Source organism: Platalea leucorodia (assembly GCF_965183815.1).
Source record: "Platalea leucorodia genome assembly, chromosome: 4".
Taxonomy (NCBI): Eukaryota; Metazoa; Chordata; class Aves; order Pelecaniformes; family Threskiornithidae; genus Platalea; species Platalea leucorodia.
The window spans coordinates 119,616,437-119,632,969 of NC_138826.1; the positions used below are offsets into that span (position 1 = coordinate 119,616,437).

The 16,533-nt window shown below is 39.4% G+C and overlaps 1 protein-coding gene across 5 annotated transcripts in view; it reads left to right on the top strand.

Moving 5' to 3' along the window:
- The first annotated feature begins 328 nt into the window (after window positions 1–328).
- Window positions 329–16,533, top strand: part of DMTF1 (cyclin D binding myb like transcription factor 1) — a 30,735-nt gene continuing 14,530 nt past the window's right edge. For 2 of the 5 annotated variants that reach the window (XM_082310753.1, XM_082310752.1), the window contains exons 1-8: window positions 329–459; window positions 7,402–7,518; window positions 8,029–8,148; window positions 9,109–9,203; window positions 9,940–10,054; window positions 13,108–13,184; window positions 14,612–14,769; window positions 15,534–15,566. In XM_082310753.1, coding sequence (XP_082166879.1) covers window positions 7,410–7,518; window positions 8,029–8,148; window positions 9,109–9,203; window positions 9,940–10,054; window positions 13,108–13,184; window positions 14,612–14,769; window positions 15,534–15,566 — 707 coding nt within the window. In that variant the 5' untranslated portion in view covers window positions 329–459; window positions 7,402–7,409. Of the gene's footprint in view, window positions 460–7,401; window positions 7,519–8,028; window positions 8,149–9,108; window positions 9,204–9,939; window positions 10,055–10,300; window positions 10,429–11,299; window positions 11,447–13,107; window positions 13,185–14,611; window positions 14,770–15,533; window positions 15,567–16,533 lie in introns of those variants that run through there. The other 3 variants (XM_082310756.1, XM_082310755.1, XM_082310754.1) reach the window with 3 other exon arrangements.

Here is a 16,533-nt window from a genome sequence, read left to right on the forward strand (position 1 = left end):
CGGCAAGCACCACAACCTGCACACTACTAGACGCTTGCTTATTCTCGTTTTAAAGGTTCATTTTCTGATAATACGCCGGTTTTTTCAAGCTGTTAGGCAGGAGGGAAATGAAGAGCGAGCCATGAAGGAAGCCTGCGTGGAAAGAGCGGCTTTTCCCCAAGGCCGGGCACGGGGGACCCTTCCCGCCTCCCCAGCAGCGAGGAAGAGCAAGGCGCCGTGCGCTTTGTGGCACCACCGCGGCGGCGGACCCCGCGCCGTGCGCTTTGTGGCGCCGCGGCGGGGCGGAAGCGACGGGCGGGCGGGCGGCGGGCCCTTCCGGCGGGCGAGCGGGCTGCCTGCGCCTTGCCCCGCCGCTGCCTCCGCCTCCCCCCCTCGCCGCTCGCTGCCGCTCGGCGCCTCCATCCTGGTACTTGGGAGTCTCCATCCTGGTTTCTCAAGTGCCCGGACCCAAAACAGGAAGTAAGTGCGCGGGGGCCTGCGGGCTGACAGGGCCGGGAGCGGCCGGGCAGCGGCGGCGGAGCGGAGCAGGCTGAGGGGGATCGGGAGAGGGAGGCGGCCATGTCCGGCCCCGCGCCTCAGCCGCCGCCGGACTGGGCCGGGCCGGGCCGGGTTGGGCTGGTAGCGGAGCTGGCAGCGGTCTGGGTCAGCGCCGCCGCCCGCCGAGGGGACGGGAAAATGGCGGCGGTGGCCCGGGACCAAATGGCGGCGCTGGCGGCCGGGGGGCAGCGGGGGGCTGAGGCGGGCCCTGAGGCGCGGAGCCGCCGCCTGCGGGGCGCTGCCCCCGCCCCGGGGGCAGTGCCGGGGGCTGGGGCAGGGCCGGCGGGGCCGCTGCCTCCCGCCGGCTTTCCCCCCCGGGCCCTGCTCCGGTGTTCCCCGCCTTCCCGGGTGCTGCCGGGCGTCGGGAGCGCTGCGCAGACAGGAATTTGGAAGGGGCGGGGGGGGGCAAAATTGGGGAAAACTTGGAAATTACCAAACCGCGGCTCCGTTGGGAGGGCGGGGGAAGGGGAGAGCGGCGTGGCGTTTTGGTTTTTTTTTTTTTGTATTTTTTTTCCTTGTTTTGTTTGCTATTTCTGTTTTAAACTCCCTTCCCCTTACCTTGATGTCTGTAATAAAACGCCACCTGCACGAACACGTTTAAATCTCCCAATTTCCCCTCGCTGGGTCTGCGGTTGGGGTATCCTAAGCTTGTGGCTTTTATCTGTTTTGTTTGATAATCTTTTCTTTCCAGCGAGAGTTGTGATTTGAGGTTGCTTGGGGCTTTATTTTTAAGTGGAGTCTGAAATGCATTAACTCTACCAAGGTCAGGGATTTCATCTCAAAGTGGTATCAGGCTTTTCTGAACTAGAGTTATCCTCTCTGTTTTGCCAAAATAAAGGATTCCAGTCGCACAAGCCTTTTTTTTCCTTCCCCCCCTTTTTTTTTTCTTTCCTTTTTGAGGTCTCTTTATTCGTGGTTGTGCACTTGGGCACAATGGAGTGTATTACGCTTCTGCTAGCTATCTCTTTAGCTGACAGATAGTATTTGTGTGTATTTATTCACAAAGAGTTACCATTGTTCAGCCCCACCTGGCCATTGTAAGTGATGTGTTGAAGTAATCTAGAAAATGCTTTTTGTTTGCCAGCGCTGCTCTGGCCATAGATGTAAGCTGGCTTCTTGACAGCATAGTTCAAATCCTTTTGCAAAACCAGTAGATGTGGGCTTTGCAACGAGATGGACATGTCTCATTCAGATTTTGATTTCCATCGATCCACATGAATATAATAATGGCAACAGCTTCATGCTTGTTCTCCAGACACTTATGAAACTTTCTAGGTGATGTTTTATGACTTACCAAAAAGATTGAGCATTAATTAAAATCCTTAAATAGAATGCCTAGAAATACTGATTTTTGGCTTAAACACTCAAAATTATAAAAGGTGGGTGTATAAGAGACAAAGACCTACATGCGTCCATACTGTATTTTACATTTTCTAATAGTCCCATATTTATGAACGTTAATTCTGTGCTCGTCTGTCCATCAGAAAGCAACAGAGCTGTGGCTTTGCTTATCAGTCTTAGGCCTCCTACAGTCAGGATAACAATGAACTTTTCATATTTTATTGCATGCTAAATTTCTGCCTGCTGTTTATAAAGGTGAAGAAGTTACTGGGATGCTTAGAATGAAACTGGATTTACATGAAAGAAAAAGAATATTTATTTTAGTACATATCATACTTACTGAGATTTTTATCCATAGTCATAAGCTTGTGCCTGAGAGCCATTTTCTATTACTGAAAAAGAAAACTTACAGCTTTCTGCGTTTTTTCTTTCAAAAGAACTAGGACTTAGCTCCCCACCACCACCCCGTGTGACATTTAAAGCATGCTCAGTGCTTTTTATTAAAATATCAATGGATAGGCTAGAACTCATGGAGTTCTGCCAAATTTGGATCGATGCAAATGAGAACAGTTTGTCCCATTGTCTCTCCCATATAGTCCGTTTCTGTGATGGCCCACTTCTCTAAATGCCACCGATGAGTAGAATGTAACTGTTCCTGAAGGACTGTAATCTCGTGCTGGTACATTTTAATAAATCTTTCTGCGTTTCGAACTCAGGTCTTTGGGTCCTTCTGTTTGATACCTGTCTGGTTTGGTCCCCTGTTACATCCATTGTTGCAGCTGTTGAAGACAATTAATGTGTGGTGGATTTTTAGATTAGAGTGGAACCCATTTAGTGTGGAGAAGAGGTTTTTTGTTGAATAATAGCATAAGAGAATTGGCACTAGTTGAATAGTAAAAACTCCTGATTATGTAAGTATTGACTGCGTAAGAGCCATGGTATGGAATATACTAAACATTTAGGCTTCCTTAAATAGGAGGTATATGAGGTCCTGTAATGACTTTGTTTCCGATGTGTTACTCTTGAATGAATGCCTTGAAATCCCAGTGCATCCCATGTGATTGCTCCAGTTAAATGCCTCAATAGCCAGACGCCTCCGTTGATAAACTTCAGTTTTTGCTTCTTAAAGGATTCAGTGAAATATACTTTCACTTTTTGCCCAGTGCAGAGAACACAGCCTTTAATACAATTTCATGTAGAAATTTTAAAAGATTTACAACAGTCCACAGATGACTAGACATAACATTCAGTTAATAACTAGGCGTAATGACAGAATTCTGTCTGCAAGGGTAAAAATACTGTTTCTTAAAAGCGCTTAATTTTTACAGCCCACAGAATAATTGAGCCCATCTGCCTGATGAAGATGATTTAGAATTACAGGAATTTTGTATTAAAATGTTCAATTTTTTTGTAACTTGGTATAAAACCAGCTTTGTAGGTTTTCTTCTGCCTAAATCTGCTGCATATTTCCCAGATAAATAAGACCTGCTGTATTATGTGGCTCTAGTGGAAAATTCATATTGGAATTCTATATTAAATGATTCTTGTAGGCAAAGTATTTTCCTATCTGTTTGGTTGCATGTTGAAACCTGTTTAAAATTGTAATGCAACTCTTAAAAATGTTGTGTTTGGTAAACATACCCGAAAATCTAACAAGGCAAAAAATGCTTATTAAATTTACACTGATTTCTAAGGTGCTGTCTTAGAAATTGAAGATCATGCTATCTTCACTGCGTTTCACAATCCGCATCCACACTGTTAGTGTATGTGCATCCAGCAGCCTTCCCTTCCCCCACAAGCTAGCACCCTGCTTCAGAACATAAAATATTAGTGGGAGATTGGTTTCTCTATAAAGGATGTGTTTGAATCAAGGATTGAAAAAAGGTCTTGGATCATGCATTTACAATTAAAGCAAGCTTTTTGTTTTAAATAAAAAGGAATGCATTTTCAAAAGGATACTTGGTGAAGTTACGAAAATAAGGTGATACTTCGGAGGTGATGAGACTAATGTCATAATCCTCACTAATTAAGAAACATTGGCTGTCATTAACTTTGTATTTAACTTTTTCAAGAGTGGATGTGCAGTGGTTTTGCAGGTCTGTATTAAACAGAATTCGCACGGCACATCCTAAAGGACCTCTGCGGTGGTACGGCATTGTTTAGCATGGCTTCGGCTGTCATCCCATGATAAATCAAGGACATCGGGCGAGTACAGTGTCCCTGCAGCCAGTATCAAAGAAGCCTGCATCAGAGGGCGTTGTCTCCTGCAGCAGCACTGTGCTTTCTCCACTGAGCTCACCATAAACTCCAAGTGGTCCCATCATATGTCACATTTGATGTATCTTCAGCATATGTGGTAGTTCCATCGTTATTTATGTGTAAAGCAGTGATTTTTATAAAATCTGGAGATTGTTTCCTAATCACACAGAAGAACCACTGCAGTTACTCGAGATTTTTTTTTTCTCACCTTTCGGTCACTAATTCATGTCTTCATGGGTTAGCGCTCCTGTCCTGGTGTAAATGTATCTTGAAAGAAGAAGTTTGTTTGTTTCCTTCACTTTCTTGTATTTGTGTAGTCTAATGAATAAAAAATAATGTCCAAAATACACATTTGACTTTGACTTGACTCCTCATGTTCTTTGCAGTCAGTTTTCAGTTGAGGTCCAAGGCCATATCCATTAAAGTTGATAGGAATTTTTCCAGTCAAATCAAGGATTTGGCTTTTCCTAAGTTTTTATTGAAGCTTGGTTATGATTATTACCTTTACTCAGAAAACTTGACATATGCTAAATCTCAGCTATCTGGCACAGGACGTTACTGTTTTTTTTCTGGAGAGCCTGCACTTACTGTTGGGATAAACCGTTCTTGGGAGATTGGCAAAAAGTTACAGAACGCTGGTCAGTCCAGGAGTTACATGGAGGAGCGCTCTTGGGAAATGGCAGTTCTTGAACAATGTGCCGTGGGCAGTTCTTGGTGCTTTGTAAGGAGGACGCGGGAGCCCAAGCTGACAGGTGTAGGTGTCTAACGTGATCAGAAGAATCATGCTGCTGTTGGATACGGTGCCTCAGCTATTGTCTATTTAGTCCTGTTACGGCTCTTTGTAGGGAAGTGTCAGGGTAGCAGCTATTGATAGTGGTTTATCTTCCTTCCCCACCTTTGGTGGAAATGCCAGGTTTGGATGTATGGACTCCTTCCATGCTATATCCTTGTCTCTTCTAATACGGCAAAACCGCTGAGGGAGAGAATGTAAATGGACAACCCTAATTACTCTGTGGTTTTGACTTGGGAGCCTAATCCTATAAACATATTCTTTGTTTCTCAGCAAATCCTGAGCAACCGATGAAAGAATGGCCCAGTTTTGCTATCTCTGTATTTACTTTTCAGTATTCTTTCAATAAAAAGAAGGAATGCTCTTCTGCCGTTGATGGTGCTATAGTTTCTGCTGCTTCTAGATGAGCTTTAGGTGAAGTACATGATTGACATAACATGTTTTATGAAAATAAATCTGTCTTTCAAGCCTTTATAGCGGTGAAAAGAAAAATAGGTGCTTTCAGCTGATTATAGAAAAATGAATGTTTTCACTATCTGTTCACATATGATTAAAGAAGAATCCGCCATGGCATTTCAAGTAACTTTGGGATTTTTTGCTATAGCATTCCCTGTAGTAAAAGTGATTCAGAAAGTACATATGAACATGAAAAAGAGAATCTATATATTTCTTTTGGCCCTCCAGAATTATCCAATTTGTTGACTCCCAAAAAGTTAAATGAATAACTCAAAACTGAGTTGAACAAGTAAGAGTCTGCTAATTTAGCTACAACACTTTGGATTTCTTTCTTCATGTTTTAGAGTTAAGGATGCCTCCTTTGGTTCTTAAAATATCAGTACTATAGCTGTGCAGCAAGCATCGCTTCTAGTAAGGGATAGGGCAGAGGTTGTAAAACTCAGAAGCAGATGAATCCCAAAGAAGTTATTGCCTCCTACACTTGCATGTGGCAAGGAGCTGTTCCTGATGGTAGATATGAAAGTAACTTTGAGAACCCTCTGATTTAAAATGTCAACGATATCTGAAATTTTTGACATGTTCAGAAGGGTAATATCACTTCATTCTAGGAATCAATCACTACATGTGCTTAAAGATGTGCCAAATCTTCATCAAGCTTGAGAGGTGATAAGTAATTTTATTGGAAGACTGGCAGTAGTTTTATCCTTCCAACAAAACACTGCTCTTGGGAATCTTCAATACCAGAGAACACGTTTTCTGATTAAAAATTAAATCATTTCCTGCTGAAGCAATATTGTTAACATTATACAGGGGATTTAAAATCCAGGTTGTAAATTCCACTCATGTGGGTTTATGGGTATCCCAGCCTGGTACATGGAAGCTTTATAATGTAATTGTGATTTTTTTTTTCTTTTTTTTAAAGCTGTAGTCAATGATTTTTTAACAATGTAAGTTAAAATTGTTGATAACAGTATTTTGGCTTTAAAATAAAAGTTATGAGTAATTTTCTTCTGTTGTTGACATATGAGAAAACACATAAAAAGGACTGAGCACTTCAAGGAGGAATAGGTGACATTTTCTTTTTACAAAGTTCTGCCAAAGACAGTCACCAAAGCCAGGTGCTCAGAACTGATGAGATCATTGCAAAGCTTCTGGATATTTTAGATCTGATTTCATATAGCTTCTGCAGCAGAAAAGGTTACATTTCTTTGTATTTGGTGGATTAGAACTTTTTTGTGGGGCTTTGTTTTGGTTTATTTTGAAATTAGTAATAGTGCTAGTTTACATTCAAATTCTTAAAAGCTTTGGGTTTCTTTGTAGTACTTCTATAGTGGAAATGAGATTGTCAGAAACACTTTGTATTGCCCTAGTTCACTGACTTCAGCATATACTGCTTATCCTGGATGACTTATTTTTTAAGTAATTTTTTATACTGGTGATTGCCTGCACCCAGTTTTCCTGTTGCTCATATTGTTTCAATGGTAAAGAAAAAATACTGGCTTCACAAGTTAGTTATATGCGTGGAAGGAGAATAAAACTTTGCAACTAAGCGATCTATAAATAGCACAGCTATGAATAGTATGACACTACAAAAATATTTCTCAGTCCTGACTAGCTTTAGGTTATAAAATAGTAAAATTATTGAATGAGCAGTGAAACAAATATGAGTGAGACAGAACATGTCAGATGTGAAAAAGTAATAGCCTAGGTTTGTGTTTAAAAAAAAAAAATGGTTGCAAATGCTCCTGAATAGGGAGTTTAGGTACTATTTTTAACTGGATAAGTAGCTTTGAAGCTATCTGATGTTACCCTACGTGATATATAAGTATGTATAAGTATGCAGGAAAAGTAAAGGCAAGTGAATGTCTTAAACCGTGGAGTTGTTCGTGTGAAAGAACAGACAGACGTTTGTCATTCTCTGTGGGAGTTTATGGTGGTTGTTCAAGATAAAGAAAGCAGCATTACGGTCAAAGTGGCAGTCTGACTGAAGAGAAGTAATCTGTGTATTGCTCTTTCAGGTTTGAGTATGAGCACAGTTGAAGAAGAGTCTGACACAGTGACAGTAGAAACCGTGAACTCTGTGACTTTGACTCAGGACACTGAAGGGAACCTTATACTTCATTGCCCTCAAAATGGTATAGACTTGTATTGCATAGTATTTTTTCTTCTTTTTTCATTGATCCAACCATCATACTTCCCTGCCCCCAAATTCTGTGAGCTACTTGGATGCAGCTTACTGTGCTGCAGTTTGTTCTGTTTCAGTTTAAAGAAGGCTAAAGTGTCAAATTAGGTGTAAATCACAAAATTAAGTATGTATGTGCCCAACAAGGATATAGCTGTTCTGATTTGTTTCCATGGAAATGGGTTCTTAGAACCAAGCATGTACCCAAATTTCTGTAGGCTTAAGGGGTTGGTTTCTGTGTAATGGACTGTGGATGGAATTTACAAAGAAAATCTCACAGAAAATGTTTGTTGAACAAAGCATGTGAACGGTTATTGCCCATAACTTATACCAAGTTCCTGGCCAGTACTAAAGCACCAAACCAACCTTTCTACCTTTTATTTTGGTCCACTTTGTTAACAGAACTTGGTCCAAAGCTCCAGTTTGTTGACAGAAAGTAACCTGTGTATGTTTTTGTTGCTAGAAACTGATGAAGTAGACTCTGAAGACAGCACTGAACCTCCACACAAGAGGCTTTGCTTATCAGAGGATGATCAAAGCCTTGATGATTCCACTCCGTGCATTTCTGTTGTTGCAGTTCCAAGTAAGTTGTTTTATGTACTCTTGCAGCAAATGTTTCTGTTGGTAAAGGTTAAAAGTGGATTCTTTGGATCGCATTAGAATATTTTGCATGTTTTATTTTCAAATTTCGTTAATATTCTTAGGTATCATCTTTACTTCTCAGAGCCTTGGATGGTTTTGCAGCAATTGTTATCTATACAGTACTGGCAAAATAAACCTGCCTTACAGGTAGAGGACTGCAAGCACAGGTGCATTGAATAAGTTGAAGGATAAGTGAATGAACAACAAACTAGATGCTTTCCTCCTGCAAAGAGCGATTAGGTTTTTTTAATGGTCAAACAGTATAGTTAGTATTTCCATGTTTCGTAATATTGAGATGTATGATCTTTTTAAGGTAGAGATTGTTGTACAAAAGGTGGGCTGAGTACTGAATTAGTCTTAAGGAAGTTGATTGAATATTAGGTAGTTCAATATAATCTCCCAAAGGGAGGCAAAACCAGATCTAGCAAGTTAAAATACCAATTTAGAATACCTAGAGTGGCTGTTTATTTGGTGGAACTTAGTAGAAACTCCTTAGAAGTAAGGACATTATCATGTTGAAGGAAAACTGGGGAAAAAGAAGGCAGCCGAAAGATTGGAACGTTGTCCTTTAGTAATTGGAAAATACTGAATATAGAGCTGGAAAGGAAGCATTAATACAGTACCGAATGTTTGCACCCAATCAAACACCTTTTATTTATATGTTTCACATTAGGTCTTAGTTATAGTCATATGTAAAACTGAAGGTTTCAAACCCCATATTTAAATGTTATGAAGAGGAAGAGTTGATAATCATCTTGATGATTTTACTGTGTCAACAAATAAATACCAAATAAGGCCTCTTTAAAATTTTCAGCACAAAGGTAGCAATTTATGAAACTTGTGGCACGCATAAAAAAATGTTACAGGAGTAAGGTATGCAACTAACTTATCCATTCTGAAGTTTCAGAAAATGATCAGAGCTTCGAGGTGACCATGACTGCTACCACTGAGGTAGCTGAAGATGAGATTAACGAAGGAACTGTTACTCAGATTCAGGTACAGTGAAACTTCAAAATTTACCAGTTTGATGTACATTTTTATTTAAATTGAAATGAAAAAGGGAAACAAATAGCAGAAGGAGCTTATTAAATGAATAAGATTATTTTTAGTATGAAACAAATGTATTTGAGCACGGATCTTGTTTGTAAAATGTTGTTCTATAAAAGTGCAATTGAATCATTTTATATATGAAAGAGGTTATTTGTAGTGGAACTTCCTGCCCAAAGAGCAATACAGTAAACAGTAATAGATGTAACCCTCCACTGATAATGACTTGCTCTGTGGTGATCTGCATAGAGGACAAGTTTATCTTTTATTTCTTTCATTCTTTGATTATAAATTAAGCTTTATAACAGGCCTAAATATGCTTTGTCTTGTCACCAGTCCTAACAGTTACGTACAGTTCTCATGGGTATACGATGTTTAAAAGTTCTAGATTGGAGATGCTGGACATAGTCCTCTTTCCACCAAAGCCAGTGAGACTCTTCCTATTCACTATACGTTAAACAGGATGAAGAATGTTATCTAATGAATTCTTACACCATCTATATGTTAAGACGCTAAATCTTAAGGTGTTTTTTCATCTGAAAAGGGGCACTTTCTGAGCAGTCAGCAAGGTAACTAGGTGTGCTGGTTCCATTTTCCTCCAATTTATGCCTCCATGTTAAATGCAAGGTGATAGAAAACTCTTACTGAAGACCTTACTGGGTTATTTCATATTGGTCTTTTCAAGATTCTTCAGAATGAACAGCTGGATGAAATCTCCCCCATGGGCAATGAAGAAGTGTCAGCTGTTAGCCAAGCCTGGTTCACAACCAAAGAGGATAAAGATTCTCTAACAAATAAAGGTAGGATATCTCAAATGCAGTTCTCCCACGCTGTAAAAAGGTAAGCTATTCCAAACGTCTCAGAACATTTTGCAGGTTGCCTAAAGTAATCTCTGCTGTGGCTTTTTTAGTGAAGATATTTGAGAAGACTGATTCTAAAAATGCTGAGAGATCTAATGCATTGTCTTCACCATCCCTCTCACACTTTGCATGCAAGAAGGAAGTTGGAACTCCAGATGCACTTGGAGAGGAAGAGGGGCCATGCTTGCAGTGGTGACAGTGATTCTAGTGGCCGTGGCAGAGAACCGCTGTAGATAATGTGTGTCGGCAGAGATGGGGCAGGCAGTTGTGTTTGCTCTGTTTGCACATTAGGAGATGGGAAGCTGCAGTCAGAGGTGGGTACACCAGGAAAAAATGAATCTACGCTCAGGCTAATACAGCTTCTTCTGAGTAGGGCTTATTAGTCTGGCTACTGTGTTGTGACTCGTATTAAACAGTTTCTGGATGGAGTTGCTTCAGGAAGAACAGGGATTATGTAAACAAGGATCTACTGAAATAACCCCGCTGTTCCTAAAACTGCCACCTCATTGGCATTCCTCCCTTTCAGATTGTACCTGCGCAATCATGTAGTTGTTGCTGAACTTTAAAGGTTTTTTTGTTTTTATTTTCAAGGGAAGTGCCTTTCTAAACCTAGAGAAAACAACTTAGTGTGAAATGAGGACATGTTGTCTCTCCAGTTTCCTCAGTCTCTCCACAATTTTTCTTATCCTGACCTTACCTCTTTGTAGGAAAAAAAAATTCTTTCAATCAGTGCAGAGCAACTCCCTTTTTTATTAGAAAACTTTAGGGAATAAAGTAATTGTTTTCTCTCACAGAAGCAAATGATCCCTTACCCAGTGAGTTCTGCTCCAGAGAGCTGAGTGTACTGCTGAGTCAGTTAAAAAATGTGGGTGAGGCACGGAGAACCTGGGTGTTGGGTATGGATAATTCAGAGAAAGGGAGCTGAGCAACTCTGTCAAGTGACCATTTCACTCACTGATCTCAAGCATGCACTAATGGTTGCTTCTAACAGCCAATAAATAATTTATCCCTGTTTTCTCTGTCCTTCTTATTTATTAGATTTATAGGGCATCAGAGCTATTCAGTGTTCAGTCCTAGGACTGGGGCAGAGGTGGGATAGCAAAGAGATCCCTTTCCATCACAGCACTGAGGCGGATGGGTCGAAGTAGTGAGAAATCATGTTCCTACAGTTGCTGTGCTCTAGGGTGAGAAGCAGCACAGAGACAACGATCTTTTCAGTAGCAAAGGACTTTGGTTGGGAGCAGCACATTGTCAGCTGTGACTGGAAGAGTATGTCCTGGTGATTTGGCAGAGAAATGACTGTTTTCACGTGACTTCGTGGCCTCATGTTTGGTATATCTCTTATTAAATATGTTAGAAACTTACTGCATTTGTAGCTGTCTCACAGGCATAGCAAGCGACCATATATCATAAGTTGTGAATGAACCAGGGCACTAAAGCTGGTGATTCTCATTAAGAGATTAATAATTTGAGGAAGACATTTCCAGTAAAATATGCAGAGAAAAATATTTGACAATCCATACTAGCTGAACTTTTCTTGGCATCTCCATGTTTTGTCACAGAGGTCAGCTGTGGAGGAGTCCCGGTACGTGTCTCCTTTTACGGTAGCTAGGAGTTTGACGTGTGTTGCCTGAGCTCACCATTTTATAGCAGCCTCCACCTGACAGTGCTTTCTTTGAAGACCCATGGGCAGGTTGTAATAATCTTGACGCTGAATATGCAAACACACAAAGTGCAAAATATACTTCCTTTCCTAAAATAGTTGAGTATTAAAGGTTATTCCATGTAGAGAGTAGCAGTGTCTTGTTAAGTCAGTTCCGATGCTTGGATAGAGGTGTGAATCACAGCTACGGTAGTAGATTATTGTTCTGTCTCTGTAGCTTTGGAAGAAGAGATTGAAGCCATCAGGCCCAAGGGAAGAGTTTTCTCTCATCAGTTCCAATGGAATTAGTAATAATGCCTGTACTTTTCATTATAATTGGATTTGAGTAAACAGTCTCTTTGGTGTGTTCTGCCTCTCAGCTCTGGTAATTAGCAGGCTGAGAAGGAAGTACCCTGATTTTTCTGAGCAGAGATGGGCAGGTAGCCAGCGTGCACCAGTATGTAAACTGGGTCACCAGCATAGTCTTAATTATAAGTGATCGTTAATATTAAGTATGGTATGAGCATGAGGGGAGGAAAGAGGAATCTATATGTAAATTTTGTGTAGGAATGTTTTAATGTTTTATTGATAGACCTCAGGTTTGAAATTTTCTCTCTGAATAAAGTTGATTGGTTTTGCTTTTAAAGCTTAGCTGGCATTGTAGTTACTAAGGGCATAGACAGAGACTAAACATAATGTTTGTTTCTATTGGTTTGCTACTTTTATTTGGGAAATAAGACGCTCACTGTGAGTCTTTATCTTGACTGTGACCACTGGTCGTTATTCCCAATGCAAAAAAAAGAGAGGGGGGGGGACCAGCTTGTAAAAATCGACTAGGTGGAGCATTTACCTCTATGAAAAGCTCTCACAGTAGGTAGCACTACTCACATGTTGGGAAGTAATAAGGCATATAAGAGAACCCCACGTTGTTGCCAGTTCCTGAAGTAGTATTTTGAGTCACGTTTTAAGTCCCAGCTTCTGCAATCATTTGAGTGCATGGAAATTTCAGCTGTCAGTTTGAAGACAGAAATTTTCTAGTTGTGGCTGAAGAGAAAGCCTGAAAATGTGACTTGACAGCACATAGAGGAATCCATGTTCTGATTCAAAAAAATTGATGCTTTTGAAGGGGGTCTGACTCATATTATTTAAACATTAGTTGACAGCTACTAAGGATTGTTTATCAGTTCTGAAATAACGTGTTTAAAATGAATTCTAGTTAGTTTAAGTAGCTAAAATTACTACTCTTTTTTTCTTTGTTAATTGCAATAACGATGGTCATGTTTTTCTGATATTTTTGTTGTTGTTTTGCTGACTTCCACTTCAGTAATTAGTGTGTCATTTCTATTTTCAGGCCATAAGTGGAAGCAAGGGATGTGGTCGAAGGAAGAAATTGACATTTTGATGAGTAACATTGAGCGTTATTTAAAGGTATGTGTTAGAGTGTGTTCTCTGCTAGTTGGCATGGTGATGCAGCCCCTGCTAGAAACCAGCTTTCTTTAGTACTTCCCAGAATGTGCAATAAGTGATTCTGGTTGGTTTGCAGTAGAAATGGTCATTACCCATTTGAAATACATAAGATACTTGTATCCATACACAGGATTTAAGACTACTGAATGTAACACTGCTTTTAATTTGTGTACTGAATATAACCCATTTTAAAATTTCACGTCAGGGTGCTCAAGTGGCTTAATCTCTTTCTCTGAATATATATCACTCAGGAAATCTTTGGCAAAGACAGAGGAAAAAAATTGCACTAGGAATAGAGATAATTTTCCTTACAAAGCATTGAATACAACTTCCAGACTTCTTTGATGCCATATCTGTATTTGTTTACTACACTAACAAGGTGCCTGTATTGGCTTTCTTCCCCTTCATATATTGTTGTCAGAGTTCAGTGTAAAAATAGGGATAAAGTTAACGTGCTGACAGTGATAATTGCCCATAAGTCATCGGTGGTAGGCTTACAGCTGAGAATATTTGAGCTGAGTGCTTATGGCTGAGAATATGTAGCCTGGATATTACAGGTTCACCATCCTTCATTTGTGAATCAAAAAAAGCTCTGGATTTAGTCTTCATTGCCATAAAAATCCTCAGTATTAGGTGTAGAAAGTGTGCCTGCCCACACATGTATTAATTAGAATTTCCGCCACAAATCTTTCATAGGTAATATTATTTTTTTAATCTAGAGAAGCTTTTTTAAGCCAGATAAATAACTTTTTTGAGTTACTGATAACTCATTTGATTCATTATTTTCCCATTTATCTGCTTTCTTGTACTACTTCGAATAATTGAAATATAGTGATTTTTAGTTTAAGCCGACATTAAACTAAAGCTTTCCTTTTATACTTAACTCCAGTGGTTTTGTATCAAATTTGCTTTTAGTTTCCATCAGAAAAAGAAGAGTAGTTTAATTGAAAAAAAATTGCTTTCAGACAAAGAATATCTAAAATTATGTAATAAATTGATATAGCACTTTTTGACAACCTTCCACTGTATAACCCAAGGATAATTCCACCACAGTATATTTTCCATGATGTTCTAAATGAAGCTTCAATTTTTGATCTTAAAATATACATTGGACAGATTTTTTTTTAAATGTAGATGAAAGTTAAAGCTTCCCTGTCTACCTGGACTCCAGTTTAAAAAAAAATCGTGTTCAAGGGTTTGTATTTGAGGTAGCTAATTCATAAATATTCAGTTTAACTTTTGGACTGTAGTATTTGAGATACATAAAAAGTTGCATAGTAGTATGCTAGGCTTCAGTTCTTAAGTGTTTTACTTCTTGATTTCTAGGAGACTTTGTCTAAGGTGTTTGTCATTTGTTTTCTTTTTTTTTTTTAAATGCTTTCTTCTAGGCCCGTGGAATAAAAGATGCCACTGAAATTATATTTGAAATGTCAAAAGATGAAAGAAAAGATTTCTACAGGACAATAGCTTGGGGTCTTAATCGGCCTCTCTTTGCTGTCTATAGAAGAGTTCTTCGCATGTATGATGACAGAAACCATGTTGGAAAGTATGAAAACCTCTAATGCTGCATGGTTTTATTGGTATGAGTAGGGTCATGTATTTAATGTTTGACATGTTATATGTGAGGCAGAAGATTCTAGCCAAACAGACCTAGCTCTTCCTAATCAGAAGTCATCTCTGCTGAGCTCTGGTAGATCAACCTTGACAACAGTTGTGTTAAATTGATGGTATCCACAACTTTAAAAACAAACAAACAAACAAACAAAGGTGCAGAGAGGATTCTAATATGATTGGAAGACTGACACAAGCACGGATTTGCTGAGATGTAGTTTCTTTCTATAACTGTGACCTTGAGCTAATTGATCTTCATCCCTGTGCCCTTAGTTTGCCCATCTGTAAAGCAGTGGATATGGCACCATCCAGAAGTGCTGAAAAGGATGTTAGATTTTTAATGGAAAGTCAGCCTTATGGTGATCATGAACTGAGACAAGAAGGAAGAAATAGCTGTTTATTTGAGAGACTAATACACAAAATGCTAATGCTGTTCTCTAGTAGTAAAATCACCGAGAATGAGGAATTCTGCTGGCAAATGAGAGGAATGTTAGACCAGATAACCTTAGAAATGCACTGATGTGGAAAATGGCATTTGTTCTTCACGTTCTTTTGAAGCTTTCAGTCAGATTGTTTCTTACAGCTGAAATTCCTTAATCTCTTGTAACTAAACGTGTACTGTGTGCTTAGTAAAGCAAAAATATTTATTCTGTATGTTTTCTGTTTAAAATAATGTCTTTTTATTCACCTGCTGTTTAGGTATACTCCTGAGGAAATTGAAAAGCTTAAAGAGTAAGTATTTTTATTAACAAGGTCACACTACCTTATTTATGTTTAGTAGCTTGAGTAGCTTTTACAGGTTTTATTATATGAAATCCCTGGAAAGTCACAAGTAAATTTGACTGCTCTGACTCTATCAGAAAATAGTGGTCACTAAATGAATCTGAAGAGAAATGAAACTACATTTGGGATTATTTTTTTGTATTTTCTAATGTGTATTCAGGACATAAGCAATACGCAACAAAGTCCTAAAGCAAGCCTTCTGTTGAAACTAGTAATGTTTCAAGATTTTTACGAGCACAGTCAACATTTGCAGTTGTTTCTGAAAAACAGAAATTCCCTTTCTTTAAGAAACCTGAGCAAAGGTTATTTCTAAAGAAAGTGGCAGGTCAAGGATGGGATCTCCTCTATGAAGTATTAGAGAGGTACATAAATTGTCAGTAAGGCGCTCTAATTTTGACTGTTGAACCTGATAGATCAAGGAGGAGGGGCTGCAGACTTTACCTCCTTTTGCAGCTTTCCAGGGTTGAGCAGTTTGAAGAAACCATGTTGGACTGAAGGAAGGAAGGAAGGGAGTGTATTTCGTTGTGTTGGTGATATGTTTGGATCAATTTAGCTGGTTTGTATCATTCGCAAGGTGCCTGTGATTCCAGATGTGTCAAAAGTAGTCATGGCTCAACACGTTAAGCAACCTGTTGTCATGTGTCGGAAGAAAAGACTAATTAACATTATGAGCATGATTATGCAGTGTTTTGCCTCATTTAAATTGTAGGACGCCTGGGTTTTTATCGGGCATTGTTTAGATTTCTCAAGTTATCTCTATACCTCCTGAAAATCCTTGAGAAACTTGTGTAGAATGGATGATGGCTATTTATCTAAACATTCATATTGTGTTTAACACAGTAATTAGGCCTCACAGCATCCCTGCAAGACAGTTAGATATTAAACATTTTATAGGTGAGTATCCTGTGTCTTAGCT